General features: G+C 52.5%; 2 protein-coding genes across 2 annotated transcripts in view; both read right to left on the bottom strand.

Moving 5' to 3' along the window:
- POU2F3 (POU class 2 homeobox 3) overlaps window positions 1-5,159 on the bottom strand; it is a gene marked incomplete at both ends in the record, with an annotated part of 40,073 nt that extends 34,914 nt beyond the window's left edge. The window contains 3 exons of the mRNA XM_080631734.1: window positions 93-161; window positions 965-1,018; window positions 4,952-5,159. Of these exons, the coding sequence (XP_080487860.1) occupies window positions 93-161; window positions 965-1,018; window positions 4,952-5,159 (331 nt within the window). The remainder of the gene's footprint in view (window positions 1-92; window positions 162-964; window positions 1,019-4,951) is intronic.
- Window positions 5,160-10,660: 5,501 nt separating this feature from the next.
- Window positions 10,661-17,481, bottom strand: OAF (out at first homolog; the record flags this gene model as incomplete). Its single annotated transcript, XM_080631691.1, has 4 exons — window positions 10,661-10,935; window positions 11,409-11,589; window positions 12,071-12,205; window positions 17,245-17,481. The coding sequence occupies 4 exons, from the start codon at window positions 17,479-17,481 to the stop codon at window positions 10,661-10,663; spliced, it is 828 nt and encodes a 275-aa protein (XP_080487817.1).
- Window positions 17,482-19,178: the final 1,697 nt, after the last annotated feature.

The following is a 19,178-nucleotide window of genomic DNA, read 5'->3' as shown; positions in this document are numbered from 1 at the left end:
AGCACAGATAGAAACTTCCAGCACCCATGCCCCCCATTTCTTTGCTTTTCCCTCCCTCCTTGCTTGCCCCCCACATCCCAGACCCTCCTTACCTGGCTCCACCTGGTCAGGTTCATGCCGAGTATCTGTGGAATCTGCTGCATCACCGCTCATCTTGATCTCTGGAAAAGGAGGCACAACTGATTTTAATAACAGGTCACAGTCCCAGGCAACAGGCACATGTGGCTTCCACTAAACAGCACAAATGAATGTGTAATTATAATAAACCATCAGACTTTCAAATTTCTGATTCCTCAACATACAGTCACTAGAATATTCATCAGCTCCGAGGATGCACTTTCCCTCCTGTTGCTCTTCACATCCCTCTCATTCCTCTTCCCCCCTCCCCAATTTGCTGCTGTGCTCTCACTTCTCACATTCCTTCTTCTCCTCCTTTTCTTCCACCTTCTTCTCCTGAACAAGGGATAAGGAGCCATTAGAGCACTGGGAACACACTCAACCCCACAGATCTCTCCCCTGAGCTTTATATAGACTTCCCAAGCCAGCTGGTGTGGCTCCCAATTTAATGCTGTGCTCACACCTGTGGAGGCAGTGAATCCCTCTCAGCCTTCCCTTCTCCTCCATCCTTTCCTTGTCCCTCAAGATGGCTCAGCCAGGCCAGTGCTTGGTGCTGTATGAAGCACATTTATGGAGGACCGGTCTCAGAAGGATGCTCTAGGGAAGGTAGTGAAGTCTCTCTTCTCCTCTCCTCCTTTGCAAACTCAACTTGTTTCTCTCAATACATTTGATCCCTATTTGCACAATATTTACCCTGCTTTCTCCCACATACCTGTGCTCACAGCCCTGAAAAAGCACCAAGAAGCTGCCTTGCTCCAAAGCACTGTCCCCAGCCTAGGAGCAAGAAGAGTGCTTTGCGAATGTACTTCCCCCCATCCTCATCAGTGCCAATAGATTTGTCATTTACCCTTGAAGTGATGGCCGCCACCACACCCGGGGCCACTTTCTCCTTCGGGGACAGCTGAAAGAAAAGGTGGGAATAGTCAACTTCACACTAACTTGCTCATCCCCTCTTTAAGAGTCAAAGTACACACCAGTGAGAGAAAGAAGAACATCTATTCAAATTCAGATGGACACCCCCCTCAGCTCTTCTACCCTTTCCTTGGGAATTTTAACTCTTTCCTGGCTATCTGGGGAATAAAACCCCCAGAAGATAACATTTTGTTCTGAAGAACTAACTGATTTGCATGTGCTTCCTGCAGCCAGTCCCTGCCACAGAATTTACCCCATTTGCATCGGGTAATAACAACACTGTGGAAGCGGGACCAGTGTTTGCTGTGGTTTTGCTAGGGTAGAAAAGGCAGGTGGAAGCCTTCTTAAAGGCATCATGCAAGCCTTTTCCTCTTCCCTGTATATGCTTGTATGATTTCCTAGCAGCCAAAAGGGTGGAAGGAATCCTATAGGTTTTTATACCTATTTCCCTCTATTACTCACACTAAAACAAGCAGGTCTTTTGATTTTGTTTGGTCAGGTTTTCCTCTCCCCTAATCAAACTGCCCAGCGTGCAAATAGCTCCTTTTTGGCCAAAATGGAGAAGTTTTGCTTTGGTTGAACTTTGAAACTTTTTATTCAGCAAATGAATAAAGGAAAAGACAAGATTTTATACCAGGCACCAAGTGCAGAAACATTCACACACTTCAGAAGCTTCTTTTCCTGTATTAAGGGACAAGGTGGAAAAGGAGAGAGAAGCAACTTGTGGGATTTCCCTCCCTCCCCCCCCCCCTTCAAACAAACCCTCTGCAATTAAGACATGAAAATTTAGTGGGGCTTCTAAGCATTTCTACTGCAGGAAGAGTAATTATCATCAGCTATAAACATCTTCTTGTCTTGTCATACTGCCAAGGGACCCTAACTTAGGCAATCTACAAAGCGCAAAGTTTCACTTGGTGCCAAAGAGTATCTTAAAAGAGAAAGCCTGATTCTCATAAAATAGAGGAAGAGAAATCTTAAGCCAGGCAGAAGTTCAGTGCTTGCTTTAGTGAGAAAGAACCAAACCAAGATACATCCTGATTCTCCCATACGGAGAACAGAAGAAGTTTATTTTCACACAGATAATTCCTGCCATAAAGGTACACAAGTTATTACAGTTTAAATACCTTGGGGAAAACAAATACCAACAGGAAGCAAAAGAAAACCCTTTTGATCAGAGCCTGATCTGAGTGGTGTGGGGCTGGCCACCTTTTGTACGCCTATGGACAGCAGTGAAGGAATCACCTTCCAAGGGATCCTTAGGAACAAGAAGCAGGCGTATGGAGGAGTCACTTTCCAATACGATATGCGTGTAGCCAATATATGGGCAACACCTTTTTTATTGACACCCAGTATATATACGTATCATATATACACCCAACATATATAGTCCTCCACTATAAACAAGGACAGAGTGATGCACCTGGATTTGACTGTCCCCTCCATCTTGTCTCAAGGCAAGACAGGCTGTGAGCCTTTGAGCCCAACTGAATGCAGGCTCCTTCTCTGCAGCTTTGCCAGGCTGGCAATCAGCAGGGAATAAGCAGGCTTAGGAAAAAAAGCTCTCTGGGAAAAATAAAGCAACTTAGGCCTGCCTAAGTCCTAACCACAGACCTATTAGGAGCCGCCACTGTGGCCTGGGCCATATTAAAAATGTGCTGCTATACCTCAGCTAGCAAACAGACCTGGAGTAGGGGTAGTCTGGTTTGTTCACCCAGACCAAAGAAACTCTACCAGTGCAGACACTTCTCTGGGGATGGATCTGCATCTGTATTTTTGCTGAAACAAATGGTGTCAGCAAATAAAGCTTTCCCAAGCCCTTATTCCTAGTAGCTGTTCAGACACAGGCACTAGGGTAAACCAGCCTGATGACTTTAAAAGGGAAAACGAGAGCTGCTGGTGGTGGGAACTCAGCTTGGCTTCAGACCTGAAGCTGATTTGAATTTTCTGTGCTTTAAATGCCCAAGCCCCTCTGGAGGTGAAATATCCAAATGCCTAGGGAGGAGGTGTTGTTAAGGCTGCTGCAAGGAAACCTTCTGAGAAGGAAGCAGGGCATGCAAAGCCCAAGCAGCCCACTTGCACGTTGTGTCTTCACAGGCAGGGAAGAAGCAGAGCGCACCTCTGCAAGCAGCTCACTGCAAGGTCTTGCTGTTCAGGGACCCCAGGACTGAACACGGGAGCTGCCTTTGCACAAGGGTGAAGAAACACCCCCCCATCAGTGCTGGGGTCTGGCACACGAATTTGGGCCCAGGCTGGTGTCCCTCCATGCAAAAAGACTGCTTAAAACTGATGCCCCTCTGGCAGGCAGCAGGGTGGGATGATGTGGGAGAATGGAAGATCAGCACGCACCCAGCTCTGCTCAGCTCCCGGCCAAATCCGCCCTGGGAGTGATGCCACTGGCTTTGACAGCGGGCACAGTATCGATCTGGGGAATCTTCTCATGAAGAAAGAGTCGCCCACAAGCCAAGCAGATGGGTGGATAGGAGCCTGCGGGGGATGCGTCCCCGAGAGACACCACACACAAGCACACCCAGCGCAGGTGCTCAGACTAGTCGGGCTCACACGCTGAGCCAAGACCATGAGCCTCACGCCTCCCGAAGCCTCTGCTCACGGCTGGCATTGGGGCTCCCCTGCTGCCTTCCCCATGGCTGGCACAGGGAGCCTGTCTGCACAGTGGGGTGCTGACCACCTCAGAGGGGCTGCTGGTACCCCAGAGCCAGGGGGAGGTTGCAATGCACCCATGGAGCAGAGGCTTTGGCCATCTCTGCAGGCTGACACGTTAAGTGATGGCATTTCTGCAGCATCTCCCTTGCCCTGCAGGCCTGTCCATGCGCCCGTCTTCAGGCAGAGCCTGTTGAGGGGCTGCAAGCATTGAGCATAGACCCCTGAGTTTCCCCTTCACAGCAGGACCACCAGATACCCGAGTTTCACTGCAGCGTGCTAATAGGTATGCAAAGGGAATGAGCCTGATGCATGTATCCACCCTCTCCCCTCCAAACCTGGGGACAACACACAGTGTTTTGTGCTGCACAAAGCATTGGACATAGGTCACTGCCAGGGTACATAGCTCCCAACACTCCACTGCCTGCCCCTGCCACAGAAGGGGCTGTCAGTATCTGGCCTTCATTGCTTCCACTGCCCTGCTTCTGCCCCAGCATCATCCTCAGCCCTGGTATGCCCAGGGATGCAGTGCTTCCCCTCGAGCACAGGGGCTTGAGCTGGGGACAGAAGTTAAGCTTGCTCCGCTGGGATGAGCCAGAGCTCAGTGCATCTCCAAGGGATTTGGCAGTGATTGCCCTGGTTCCCCAGTTAATTTTATAGGGCAGGTCTGCTCACAGGAGATGTGAGGCTACCTAAGCCGTATCTCTGGATCAGACCCCCTAGAAGGAGTCTCTGTCCTCCTGAGTATCCCTGCTCATTCATTCTTCACTCAGCCCAGTCTCTGACAGCTCCCTCCTCATTCATTTCTCCCTCCTTTTCCCTCTTTGTCATTAACTTTTCCCCTTCCAACCCATGTCCTATCCCACTCTCATTCACACACACACCCTTCCACCCTTGCTGCATCCCTCTGTGAATTCATCCCCTCTCACTCCTCCCAGCTTTATCCCACAGGTCAGGCACTAAATGCTCACTTTCCAGGTACCCGAGAGACTTCTGCGCTCTGCTCCCTGACCCACGTTAGGGCTGGCAGCGTGAGCGATGCGCCCACATTGTGGGCATGGCTTGGCAGCCCCCTAAGTAGGATCAGGGCAGCATCCATCCCGAGGATGTGGGCACTTAACCTGGCACTCCAGTGGGAGGAAAGAGGAGGGAAAGGAAGGGAGGAAAGGTCACAGGAATCACAGCAACCCCATTTCCTGCCCAAGCCCACGATCTCAGCCTCACGGCGAGCTCCAAACCCGATCCTTCCTCAAGTGCTCTTTACCTGCGTGCACAGACTCCAGGTTCACCATCCTGCTGGCGGAGGGAAATCCGCGGTGCACCCAGCCTCCTGCCGTCAGCCCCAGGTTGCCAGGGGCTGCCAGTTTGCCCTCCCTCCTCTGCCACCCGCTGCCTCTCAAACCGGGCGTGGGTCCGCTCCCGAAGGGACCTAGAGCTCCATTGCCTGTTGCCATGCAGGGCCAGGTGAGCATGCGGCTCCACGCCACGCCTCGCCCCACCTCCGGCTCCCTCGGGTGCCCTGACACCCAGCAGCCTGGCGCCTGGCCCATGCAAAAGCTCTCATTTGCATATTAGTAACTCGGGAATAGATGAGTCCCTGCAGCGCTACCAGGGCGCGGGGTGGGGTGGGAAGGAGGGAGGAAGGAAGGTGGTTTTGCCCGCCCTCAGCTGCACCGATACACCCCGCAGCACCTGCCTGCTGGGCTGCGAGCGGGGGGCTGCCACCGTCCCACTTGTGCCCTCGTGGATAGGCTTTGGGCTCTGCCCTTTGCAATGCATGGGTAAGAGAGGCCGAGGCATCCGGCCAGGCTGGGCAGCACCCACAAGGGAAGGTGTGCAGGCTGTGGGAACAATCCCTTCAGTAAGCAGAATGTGGCCACTGATAAACCCCGGGGTCTGCTCACAGTGAGCCTGTGTGGTTGAGTCTTTGCAACCCCTAGGTCTGGGCTGAACCTGAACGATGTCGTATGAAACAAGCAGCGCTAAAAGGAAAGGTAAGAGCAGATGGGTAACCTGACTTGGCTGAAGACACATGGCAGGGTTAGGATCAGCACATGGAGACTCCCCTCCCCTGCTTTGTGCTCTGTGTGGTACGTCAGTACCCTTAGAATAGGAGAGTAGCAGCCTCTTCCTCCTCCTCCATGTTGTTAGAAGCTGCAGTATTTAACAGACTTCCAGGGAAGCCAGGGGGAAAAATCCCCTCATATTGGCTTCTTCTGGAGAAAGCTGCCAGGGGCCAGACCCATATCCTATGCTCAGTGCTGTGATGGGGACCAGCAGTCACCCTGCCTAACCCAGACACCATCCCTGCTTTGCACTGCCTTGATGACCCCCAAACTTCCCAGGGGTAGCAGGACGCCTGCATTAAACGCCTGAGCTCCAGTGCTGCTGAAAGCATTAACATGCTCCATTGGTAGCTGCCAGGTACAAGCTATCACACATTCATCTCTCCCTGGCTAATTCACGTTCCAGGGCTCTCGGCTTTCCCACATACTGCTCTCTCTCCCTGGAAAGACAGGTTTCTCCAAAGAGATGGGTGGGTGGGTGGGCGGGCAGGCTCTCCAGCCTCACCTCCAGCCCAGTTCGACCCAGTTATGGGGCTGGAGTGCCTGCCCTCGGCTTGCCTGGTCAGAGAGGACATCCTCAGGAGGGGGCAATGCGCCATGTGGAAAGGGTGGCCGTGTTAAACAGAGCTCTAGCAAGGAAAAGGTGGAGGGGAGATGAAGGAAAGCAGTGAGGAAGGGAAGTTCTCAGGTCAGGCTAACATTTGCAGGACAGGGCGCAGGGCTGCTTTTAGCGCTGCTCCAGGAAGCACAAAGGTGACATGAGGTGGTTTGTTTTAAGCTGCTGGAGGGGCTGGACTCCTGCCACCAATCCCCAGCCTGTGGTGGAGCCCCAGCCATTCAGGTCCTGATCCTCGGGGCCTTCCTGGGCCTATTTTCTAGTGTTTTCAGCATGACCCCCACGTCTGGGTTTTCCCCATCTTGAAGACTGACGTGATCAAGTGTCTTCACTGCGTCAACCATGGGTTCGCTGTTGGCTTCCAGCCAGCTTGAAGGGTGTCTAGGGCACAAGAGAAAGGCTTTGGAAAGGCTGGCGACCACGAGAGCTCTCTCATTCCCCCCTACATCAGAGCACCTTTTGTACACCAAAGGGCAGTTACACTTTACTCCCATCTTTTCTCTCTGCCCCACAGTGTTTTTCTCTTGCTCCCCAGCGGAGCAGCCTGTCCCGGAGCTCCAGGATGTCTGGTCCTGCCAGGTGGCACTTCCAGCCGGACGGGAGTCCCGGGTACCCTCCGGGTGAGGATGCTCTGCCAGGGCCGCAGTGCCCTCTCCTGGCCCCGCCGGCGCAGCCGGGTACAAGCGGAACCTTCCGTCCCCTCTCTATAGCTGATGCGATCTGCTTCTTCTCACTGTTATCTTATGGTCAGTGAAACAGCAGGAAAACATCAGTATTTAATCGCTTTTCACCCCAAAAGCTGCGGGAGCAAAGCGCTTCACCTGCATACCCCTGGCTTCAGTGACATGCTATGCAGGCAAGAGAGAATTCATTGTCCTTATTAAGCTGCTCAAAACACCTCTGCTACCCAAGCAGAGGAAAAAATAGAGGATGGATCACAACATCCCCATTTCTGCTGTAGAAACAGGGTCACCTTCTCCAGGCAAAGGCAGATTTGCGTTTACTCTGCCCTGAGATGGTCACTCCTAGATGCCAGCAGATGCGCTGCTCTTTTTAATTTGCCATGGCCATCAATGACTCATCTATCCTCTCTCATCCTCACCGTATGTATGTATTCCTGCACTCCTGCTGCCAATGTTTATTCCCCTCTCGGAGGAAGATAAGCTCTGCAGACAGCACTTGATTTATGGAGCACAGCCTTTGGACAGGCCCTGGAAGCGTGAACTGCAGAAAGACGTTACAAAATCCCCCACTGTTTCTCCCTAGCAGCAAGGATTTATACCAGTTCTCCTGGCCAACTGCGCCTTCTCTCCGTGCCAGGAAGATCTCCTGTCTCTGCTCGCAATAGCTGCTTTTTTAGGGTGTTATTTAAGCGCATCCAAAAGGGGGATTTCTCTTTGGAAAGGCACAAACACTGCAGTGCGGCTCTTTTACAGCAAAGCAGGGGAGACAGGGAGACCTCGCAGGGCTGTGACTCGGGGCATGGACCACACGGACCACACGCACCCCTGCACCGGGGCGCTGCGGACGCGACTCTGCCCGCCCTGGTCCGGGTGCGGCTCCGCCGGCAGCGCGCACCGCGAAGCGCAGCGCCGTGCTCCGCCAGCGCCCACTTGTGGCGGACAGGAAACCTGCACCGCCGGGCTCCCCGTCCCAGGGTTGATCCCCATCCGCAGGCAGCGCTCCCCATCGACTTGAGCACACAATGTACTGCCATCATTGTTTGGAGTTCATGTCCTTTGCTCATCTGCTTCTCCCAGAGCTCCCACGACACAGCACTGGCTTCTGCTGCACGAAAAAGCTCAGAACACCCTTCTATCTGCGCTGCTGAATATGGGTCCAGCTTGTAAAAGGCTCCTCCATCACCCCACAGAGCTGAGGTGGTGGTCTGGTTCTGCTGTGCACCATGCTGCTTTCCCAGGGTGTCCTGGAATACTTCAGCTCGGTGCTGCTAAAAGAACTGAGGAGGGACAGAGATGTTTCTACAGTCCAGGCTCCCCAGAGCCTTACTGCTATAATAGAAGCATATTCAAGCTCTCCAGGATATGATCCAATGCTCCCAGAGGGAGCTCGTATCCCCTCCCAGCAGCCCTGTATAGGAGGCAACAGCGGAAATGGGTTACACAGGGCTCCCAGGGGAAAGGCACACAGCCACCCTGCAATCCTCTCCCACTCCGCTCGCAGCCCATCTGCCCCCACAGCTGGATTTAACTCCAGAAAGCAGGGACAAAGTACCATGACATTCTGCTGCAGCAGGATGGAGCAACAGAGAATACACCCTCTAAATGCAGGCCACCAAAGTGATAAAGAAGCTGTTTCAGCTTCCCCAGAACTCACAGTAAGGGGATCAGTTGCCTTGGTGGCTCTAGCAGAGAAAGGCTGAGGTTGCAGCAGTGCTTGTCCGTCTCTGCATTCACCACACTAGAGGGAATCAGCACTCCACGTTTCACTGAGCTAAGGGCTGACCCAGAACTGCCACCCTCATCTCCTCTCAGCTATAGCTGCAGAGGAATAGACAATACTTTATTGAGTCTGCTGGACCCAGACAAGCCTCCGGCCACCTCTGCATCATAGCCCCTCATGGGACCCCACCATCACTTGGAGAGGAGGGCAGGCACCAGCCTGGGTAACCCCAGGACCTGCTTCTACTGCTGGTTTTTTACTCACCAGAGCTTGGGCTCAAAGCTGCACCAGTTGCTTGAGGTGAGTGAAAGCTGTCTCCCTTCTGTGGGCTGACCATATGGGTGAGCTGCAGGACCACACTGACAAGTGCTGTGGTCACGCTGAACAGCAGGAAGCTCCCCTAAATCCAAGTCTTCAATGTCCTATGTGCAGGCTTGAGACTTACCCATAAGGGAACTACTCTTGACCAAGAACCCAAGCAACTGGAGCCCACACAGATTACAATGCACAGAGAAACTTCTACTACAGGGATCCTTTAAAAAAAAAAATCAGTTTATTTAACCTTACAAATGATAAATAATTTGTTTAAAAAAAAATTAATTTCAAGTGTATTTTACTTCATGTTGCAATATCAAAATACCTTTCCCTTCTCCCCCGTAAGTGATCAATACAAAAATAATTGTGACCAAATCTTTTCTTTTCATCAAAAATTTCTGTGTTTTAGGCAAAAAGGCACATTGTGAAGGCTTTTCACCTGGAGCTACAGGGGAACACAAGGACCCCAACAGCCTCCTTCCTCCTCATGCTTGTTCTAACTGGAATGGAAGAGGACACAGGAGCCAGGCAGCACTTCTGCAGTGCTTTTTGGCTGATGCCCTGTGGGTATATACCAGGGCCAAGGTCAGCTTCAGTGTCACCCCTGTGCTACACATAAGGGAAACCAAGGCACAGCAAAGCAGTACAATTATCTAAGAGCTTCTTGTGAATAGCTGGCAGAGCAGGACATGAAACTGGACATAGATTTAGAAAGCTGCCTTCTTCAAAACAACAGCGTGAACCCACCTGGGATCATTCTCCCCCCTTGCAACCACAGCGTTGTGATGGTAGCCACAAGTCTCTAGATGTTTCTTGCTCAGTGGGAGAGTCACAAGACCAACACAGGGCCTTCACTAGTCTACAAAGGGATTAATTAAAGCCCTAATTACCAGCCCTTTAGGGCCAAATGTCATTGCTGAGATGTATCCCCCCCATTACATCTTCTAGCCATGGGAAGGATTTAATAGCCAGTCGGGCACTAGAAAAAGCTACAGGCAGGCTCTTGCTTTGGGTAGGCTTCGTACCTTCCTTGTTCAGGGTATGTGGTCCCTTGGATCAGCTGTTTTCCCATTGGGAAACGCTGCTGTGTCACCAGGAGATGCTGAAGGGGCTTCTTCAGTGTCAGAGATGTTTAACAACCCAGGTCATCAAGACCATTTGTCTCCCTGCCCTGACCACTCATCAGGATGCTCAAAGCTGATAACCGATCAGAGCTGCTCCCTTTCACATCTGCTAACTCCAGAGCAGGACAATACACACCCCTCCCAGTGCTTCACCCCAGAAACCTGCATCTCCTGCTTCTTCCAGGGAGCAGCATCTCCCAGCAGCTGGCAGGAGAGCACCAACACAGTGAGCTGAGCCCGCTAGTCACAGTATGAGGCAGCATCAGGTGGGGAGGGATTCACAGAGGGTCAGAAGGAAAGGCACACACACAGAGCTCTCCTGGTACAAGGCACCGCTGTGAACTGTATTCCTTCTTTGGAGCAGCCAGCTCCAGGAGGCCCTTAGCATCACAAATGGCGGCTAAGGAGGGCAGACAAGCTGCCCCTTGGAAAGATCTGGCCTGGCTCTGCTAGGTCTCCTCATCCCAGAGACACAGCTGCTTCTGTGGCACATAGTAATCAAAGGTGTAGCCCTTCTGGCAGCTGCGGATGCCACATTTGTAAGAAGAAACCTTGCCTCCAGCATCACGACTCTTGCAGTACTTGAGCATGCACGGGTACCACTCGATGCTTAGTGTGTAGCTGCAAATGCAGGGCTTCCAGCGGTCTGCGCACAGCTTGCAGCGCTGCAGGTCAGGGAGATCTGATGTCTGTGGCAGGACCTCGAACATGGAGCCATCCACCCCTGCAGGAGAAAGCAGACAGACATTGCTCAGGGCATTGCCAGAAGGGCAAAGGTGGGAGCCACCAAAGCCAGTGCTGCTCCCTCTGCACGGCTCCAGGACAGCAGAATAGAATGAGGTTATACAGGGACTGCTTGGACAGGAGTCTGAATAGAAACCACGGGAGAATAAAGGGCCCTGGGGAAAGAAAGCCAAAAGGTACACAAAATGCACTAAGAACATATTTCTTCTGGGTGGTGGACCAGGTGAAAGGTTACCTTGAAGATACCTGCCTAATAAGGTTCATTAGGAGAGCACCACCAAAACAAGCCAGATACACTAACAAAAAGACTACTGTGACGGGACAACGCAAGCGATGTCCATGCCTTATCCACTGTAAAAGAGTTAAAAAGAAGCCAAAGTGATCAGTGCTGATCACCATAAACCTGGCAGGATTGATCCCAGCAGAGAGCCAATGAAACCGAAGGAAACTCACCTTTCTCCAGCCAAAATTTGACATCTTCTTCTCGGGTGTAAATCGCTTCTTTGGCTTCCGCACAGACATTGTAGATGTGAGAGCTCAGCTGGGCCCCCTTGCTGAAGTTGACAGCTACATCCATGCTGAGATGCTCCAGGCCGCGCACCTCCTCAGCCTGCCGCACTGTCCTGGGATTCTTCTGCAGAGGATGACATAAGGAAACTTGAATCTTGGCTGCAATTATTCCTTATAGCGCGTTGTGATTCCATGCCAACACAAGATGGGCAAATGGATGCTGCTCTGTAAATGCACCTGCATCCTATCTGGATGGAAGGCACTTAAACTTCTGTTGAAGCTGAAACTTATGATAGCTTATCTCTGCTTTGATTTGTTCCTCAATGAATCAGTACTTACTTCACCGGGCAGTGTGGCAGAGATTTTCATGGCTCTAGCCATGCACCTATCCTTTGATGCAGACTATGCTGAACCAAATCATGCCTCCTTCTAGTATATTAATAGAACAGAATCAATACTGTTGACAAACTTAGCTTAACACAGAGTCTCTCAAGCAAGAGGAGTGGTCAAAGGTAGGTCTAATAGCCAAGCAGTCAGGCTGCTGCCTGGGAAGGGTATCCAGAAACCCTGGATGCACTGGGATATGGAGCTGGGGTGGCTCTTACCTGCCGCAGCTTTGCCATAGATTCACTGGGGATGATCTCGTTGCGGTGAAGCCGTGTGACGAAGCAGAGCGCCTGGAACTGGCTCTGGCCCCTCTCCAGCTCCCCTAGGATTAAGGCACGGAAGATCTTCACCTCCTGATAAAGAGATAAATAACGAGACTGAGAATCACAGATCTTTGGCATCACTGGGGTGAACCGAGAAGTCAGGGTCAAAGAGAAAGGCTCCAGCCAAAAGAACAAAGTCAAAGGTCTCATACTTCTGCTACCTGAGCACAGGGGTGTAGTTCCCAGGTTCAATCCCATCCAAAAGCCTGCAGCATAAATGACTGGTGCCTGTAAAGAAGCAAGGGTTTTCGCAATCCCACAGTGGCAAGCACAAATCACTGCCAGGTCTCATCCCACAAACAACAGCTGGGGGTTTCTGTCCTTTACCAAGAAGGGAGGCAAACCTCCAAGGAGTCTCGTTTTGTTAAACAAATATCAAATAGCCATTATCTCTGTGTATTACTTAGGGCAAGCAGACCCAAAATTGCTCTGCAGCCTTCCCTCATTCATCCCTGCACAGTTCAGGCAGTGATAAGCTCCGTCCCGATTTGGTTCAGGCCCCAAAGTGCCACTTCCAGAGCATACAAAGGCTTTCTGGATTCAGTGACCCTGTTCAGTGATGAACTCGGACACAGGTTTTAATTATTTAAGTGTTTCTGAATTCCCAGCACACAGGAAAAAATGTGCAAAAATCACTGCTGGATATGCTCTTTGGTAGGGGATGGAAGGATGCTTCTCCCTGTGTCCCCAGTCCTTCTGTCCCACTCCATGACACCTAAAGGAAGCCCTGCTTCATCCCGTGTCGCAAAGCCTTGTTTGGCTTTCCTTAGCTTCCTGGCTCTCCCTGTCCTGACTATGCAACCTGAGGTGAAGCAAGAACCAAAGCTTGTCACATCAAAACCATGTCACGCTTCTCACACGGAAGAGCCACCGAGTTTTTCCTGCTTAGAGAGGGCACCTTTCCCACCCCACCAGCAGGAGTGGGGTGAATCAGTGCCAAGGCAACAAACGACACCTTTCATTCCAGGTTCTCTGCAAAACTTCCCAGCAGGGAACAAGCCCCAGCAGGACATTGCCTTTGCAATGTGGGGACTCTCCAGATGAGCTCATCATGGGGGCGATGAGAGGCCTTGGCCTTGACCCACACTCATGTTGCTGGTACAGTTACAGCTATTGTGCAGCTTTGGATGACAAACGCTTGGTGTTATGGAGAACAACCAGTTCTGCAGCTGTGCTCTAACCATGGCACTGGAGGTAACCACAGCCTTGGCCTTCATAGTGAGCAGAGAGCAGCTCCTCTTTCCTTATAGCAGAAAGCCCAGGCTGCCTGTACCCACCAAAGGCACTTCCAGCAAAGACTAGCCTGCAAGGGGGAGCAGGGAACTCATTGAACTCCTTACCTCCTTTCCCTCCAGACAGTCATCTGCGGTGCAAGACCAATTCAACCTCTATTTCTAGCCCATTTCTACATTATCCAGTAGAGACAAGCTTGTGTGGTCTAGATCTGAGCCCAGCATCTCAACTTCATGTTGAGTGGAGCAAACCAGTTCCCAAGGAAATAAATCATTTCAATGCCTTCCTCCCCACAACCCATTCAGCTTTCCTGCCAAATTTCTCTCCCCAAGGATCTCAGTGCTGCTGCGGGGCCACTTCAGTCTTTGTTGTTGCATGCCTGCTCAGACTGGGGGATACACACAAAGGGGATGTGCTGCTTGGGGCACCACGTAACACTGGCGCTCCTGGGCTAATTCCTTGCCAGGTCAGCAGCATTTGCTGTGGTCAGGGCCCTGCTGCACTGCCCCAGGGGAATGGTTACAGCTGGCCAGAATGTCCTTGTGCTTGTACAACACAGGGAATGTGTCACTGCATCCACGCTGGGGGGCCAGCCAGCTGAGTTACCCTGAGCGGGTAGGGGTCATGTTTTAACCCCTAGAACTGACTAGAATGAAGAAACTTTGCTGTTTTGCCTCTTATATCACAGTATGTACAATGGTGAACTAAGGATGTGCTGGGGAGGGACCCACGTTTTCAGGAGCAATAAGGTTTGACCCTGATTCTTACAAGAACTGAGCAGCTGGAAATCCCCACATTGCTCTGAGATGCTCGGAAAAATATCCTCTAGTTAAGCACCCTCACGATCAGCACCCACAGCCTGAGCGATGACTACAAGTAACTGTCAGAGGTCACTTATAACCCTCCTTTATACTTTTGGTATCTCTACAGAAAAGAGACTGCTTTCCAAAGCACACAGATATAATCTTTGGACAGATGCTTTCCTGTTTCATCTGGTCATTTAGCACCTAACATGACAGAACCTTGGGGCATAAAGAAGTTCTCAAAACAGCACCCCCAGAATATCACATAACATCAGCTTTCTTAACAAGGGAACTGAAAGGACTGGCAGTACAAGGGTTAAAATACCATTACCCATGCTTGCTCCCTTGTGTTTCCAACACAACTTTTCCAGCCATCAAGAGGAAAAAGAAAAGTCTCTATATCTCTGTGCTGACCTTGGAATATAACCACCCACTTAGTTCTCAGGCCACTGTAGAACAACTGGCACGATCATGCTATTCAATTCAGACACAACATTTAGGGGTGCTGTCTCCCTCACTCATTTTTGCCATGCATTTTATGTCTGACAACACTACGCAGGAAGTGAAGACGCGTTTTCATCACATTCACTACAAGAAACAAAGTGATCTTCGCTACTGCACTGCCCAGTTTGGGCTCCCACTGCCCAGTTTGTGCTGCACCAGAGAATGAGTTAAAAACTGGGGTGCTCCGAGGACACGAATCCTTCAGGTTCAGCTCTAGAATAGAGGCAGGGATAGAAGAGCAATTAAAATCCCACCTCTGTGGCAGACTCAGCCACCGCTCAAGTCCCACCCAGCTTCCACCACTGTCAGAGCAGAGCAATGTGCTGTGATCTCATTCTAAGTCCTTTCTTCTCCAGTCTGGCAGCAACTCCTTGTCAGCAAAGGGGAAAGAAAGGTCTGCCTTTGGACTAACCCCCTGCAGTTTAAGCCAGAGAAGTGGAAAAATCATCTGTGCAAAACCACAATCTAGCTTGGGAAAGCCAGATCAACAACCCCAGCTGCTTTTACCCAGGCAAAGAGCTTCAAGACCTTCTCTCTGGAGAGGAGAAGTTGTGTAATCTTAGAGGGATGAGCACCAGAGCAGAGAAATGCCTGTGTGCAGCCAGAACAGGTCAGCAGGGGAAGCCTGGCCAGGCAGCTGCCTGCTCACATCGTTACTCACTGCACCACAAACTCATCTCCTCAGCCCTTCATGGGTTTTCTAGCTTTTTCCAGCTACTTTCCAGCAAAGCCAATGAACAGAGACAACCGGTACACAATCGCTCTAAACCTGAGGATTCGCAATGGACTTCCACGAGCTGGATGCTTGCCAAACCTTCCAGTGACCATCTCCTGAGTCCTGCCAGCAGGAGCTGAGGGGATGCATGGAGCTGAAGATTTAACATACTCAAGTCAAGAGATGTTCAGAGAAGCAGTATCTAGAATCAGCTCAACTATAATAAGAATGAGGGTGAGATAAGAGCCAACATACACTCTGTTGGGTCTGTAGATGAGACTTGAGAGCAAGCTCCCCTCAAGAAGAGCTCAAGGAAGTGAAATGATCAACAGCTCAGGACACCAAAAGTCCCCCTGTCACATCCCACTGATCCCAGAGGGCCTACTTAGAGGAACTGTAATGAGTCTCAATTTCCCTTGGCCAAGAACACACTACAGTGTGCAGGTTTTGGCTTAAAAGCCCTTCCTCCCTCCCTGACCTTCCCTGATGTGCCATGTCTTGCCTTTTTTTAACAGGAATCATGGGACTGCTTTCCCGCATGTGTGCTGCAGTACACAGAGCATTGCCATCACCTCCAAAATCACCACGGCTTTTGCTAGCATCTTAGAAAGAGGTGGGCTCGCCCCTGCATCCTCCACTTGGAAAAGGACCATCCAAGAGGCTTGCAAGGAGACCGGGACCAAAGAGAGCAGCTGGAAGCAGAAGAGGCACCAGAACCATCCCTGGCAAAAGGCTCCAAGGTTCACAACAGGTAGGGACACAATGCCTTCCTATCTCATGGCTTTGAGCCTCCTGCTGCAAGCCAAAGTTCACTGAGCAAACACTTTGGAGGGCTGGAACAAGGTAACACCTCTGTGCCACCGGACATCCCTACCACCCATGTGGCAGCAAACAGCTCTCCCCTAAGCAATATAAAGCTTGATGCATCCAGCCAGGCTTGGTGTGCTCTGAAGCATGCCAGGCTGGCCCAGAAGCTACCATTTACTGCTGAGAAGAATGGGATCTTGGGCTCCAGCTCAGCAGGTATCACTGCCCTGCACACTGGGCCAGAAGGAAAGGCTCCCCTTATGGGGGGTTGTTGTCAGTCCCACAGGCAGCTCTCAGTCAAGCATCTCCCACACCACAAACACACCCAAAGGCAGTGGGAGTCCCTCTAAGGAACTAACTGTACCCCACACACATCGTGGAGAGAGATGTTCTGGAGATAGATCAGAGCATAAAAACCCTATCCAGAAGGGTCTCCCCACCACACAGACTCTCCTGCCCAGGGTACAGAAGCAGCCCAGGGTATAGGTGTAACAACAGCCTGCTTAAAAGGCTTGGAGCTAAACATGCATGAATTGCTCTGCAGACATTGCAGACAAAGACCCCAAACAGTGCTGGATGGACTCTCCCTTGAACAAGCAAAAGGACCCTCCATCCCTCAGTCAGGGCTTTCCCAGGCTCCAAGCCAGTCACAGCTCCGGAAGGACCTCCTGTACCGCTATCACCATCGCTCACTGCACAAAAAGCACACACTCTGCAGAGCTCTGACCCGATCCTCCTGCCGACCCCCGAGGTGTGATGCGCCAGCATTCCCATGCCACAGCCTTTGATCTCCTCGGGGAACCACCGTGGGAGACGGGACACGCAGAAAGCGCTGCGGGTTATCCCACCGCATCCCTCCTCAGGGCTGGGGGTCCATGGATGGAAGCAGGCTCCCAGCGCACACATCCTCCTCGGGGAGCCCTCCTCCCGGCACCTTCCCGTGCTCGCCGGGGATGCCTCTCCCGCGGGGCTGGGACGGGACAGCGGGCCGGGAGCCCGAGCCCTACCTGTCTGAAGTCGGCGGTGAGGGTAACGAGGGCGCCGTCAGCCGTGCGCAGCTCCAGGCTGATGCAGTCGGAGCCGCTGTCGGCCTGCAGGCTCTCCTCCGTCACCTGCCCGCCGGGCAGCCGCACCCGCACCCGCAGCTCAGCCCTCGCCGCGGGGCCGGGCGCGCCGGGCAGCGGGGCCAGCGCCAGCCACAGCAGCGCGGGCAGCGCCGGCAGCCGGTGCCGCGGGCCGCGCATCCCCCCGCGCCCGCCCCGTCGGGGCACGGAGCCGGGGCCGGCCGCCGCGGGCTCAGGGCAGCGCCGGCATGGGGCGGGCGGCGGCGTGGGAAGGAGCCCCGCCGCGGCCCCAGCCCCGGCCCCGCAGGGGTGGCTCGGCGCGGCGACCGCTCGCCCTTTTCATTCAAGCCCTCGGCGGGCTCTTCCCTCGCCCCCCGCCCGTCACTTCCTTCCCCAGGCCCAGGGACCTGCCCCACCGAGGCAGCGCACCGCCCCGCCGTTAAAGGGCCAGCGCCGGCCCACGGCTGCGCCCGGCCGCGGAAGGGAGAGCGGGCAGAGCCCGCAAAGCGGCCGGGATAGGGAGCTCCGGGCCGGGCAGCAACCCCGCTCCCTCCCGTCAGCTGGGTGCGGCGGGAGGATGGAGATAGACGTCCTCTCCGGGCAGCTTCGGGGCGATCTTGCACTTGCTTTGGGTGGTTTGGGTGTTTTCCTAAGGGACACATAACTGTCTACAAACTGCAGTTGGAAAGGAGAAGAGCGGGCAGCGTTAACAACAAAGCCCGGCTCTCCTGCCTGTGCAAACAGAGTCCTCCAAACGTGCGGTTGTAGTGAATCAAACGCCATTTACATGATTGCCCAGGCCGTGCACCGTTACAGGTCTGTCACGAGGCATGCTGGATGTATTCCTGCCCCTGAGCATGTAACCTGGGCCACTTCAGATAGTGTTTCCCAGGCGTGTAGACCTGTGTCGCTTGAGAATCTGCAGGTCACAGCCAAAAGGCTCCCGATCTGCCCTTCACCCACCCGGTTCTGCAATCACTTCCAGATGGGCAGATGCTCGTGAAGGGCCCCTTTGATTTCAAAAGGTCTCTCTGCAAACACAAAGGTCACTTGTGGCAGGCAGAATCAGGCTCTCAGAGAAAGAGCTTTGCAAGGAGGAGCACAGAAATAAATAGGAAACAACCGTTTAAATCCATGCTTCCAAGCAGGGATAACTCCTCTCCAAAGAGGGCTTTTTGTGGGACCTCATACAAGTTTTAACCCTAAATTTTCACAGCCTCCCTCAAACAAATTGTCTCCTTGAAATACCCTTCAGGACAACAGCAGTGCTAAGAATGAGAGATGGGGAGAGGAAAACGTTAAGGAGTACACACAGGGGAGAAAAGAAATGGCTTAGCTCGGATGGAAGAGAGGGAGGGCTCACAAGGTAGAAACATACAAAGAAGGCCCCACTCACAGCGTATTTATTCAGAGGAGATTATGCGTAAAGACAGGAGGACCCCAGCTGGGGCTGGAAGGAGGAGTGCCATGAGGTCAGTGGGCACAAATAACCCTTGGAAGACTTCCAGTCCATAGGGCCGTACTTGCTTCTTAGCCCAAATCTGGAATCCTCTTCCCTGTGGCACAAGGGCTACTTCAGGTCCATCAGCTTGCAGCTGAGCCCCAAGTACCAGAGCACGGCATGGTCCCCTGTGTGTGCTGGATGTGATGTGATGAAGCACAAGGAGGGAGAAGCCTGCACTCTCTGCAGCAATACACAGCTGTGGGAATACACTCTGTCAGCTGCAGGTTTCAGCAGTGCCCGCTGGGTACCTGGATCCTGGGGTGCAAGAGATAGCTCAGGATTGTTCCTCCCGTGTTGCCAAGCTAAGATTCCAAACACTGGCGGGTGAACAGAACTAAAGAGCAAATAGTCTTTGGCAGATAGCAGAGAACAG

This window comes from Psittacula echo, assembly GCF_963264785.1.
Source record: "Psittacula echo genome assembly, chromosome: 18".
In the NCBI taxonomy this organism is placed as follows: Eukaryota; Metazoa; Chordata; class Aves; order Psittaciformes; family Psittacidae; genus Psittacula; species Psittacula echo.
This window is presented reverse-complemented; position numbering and strand designations above follow the sequence as displayed.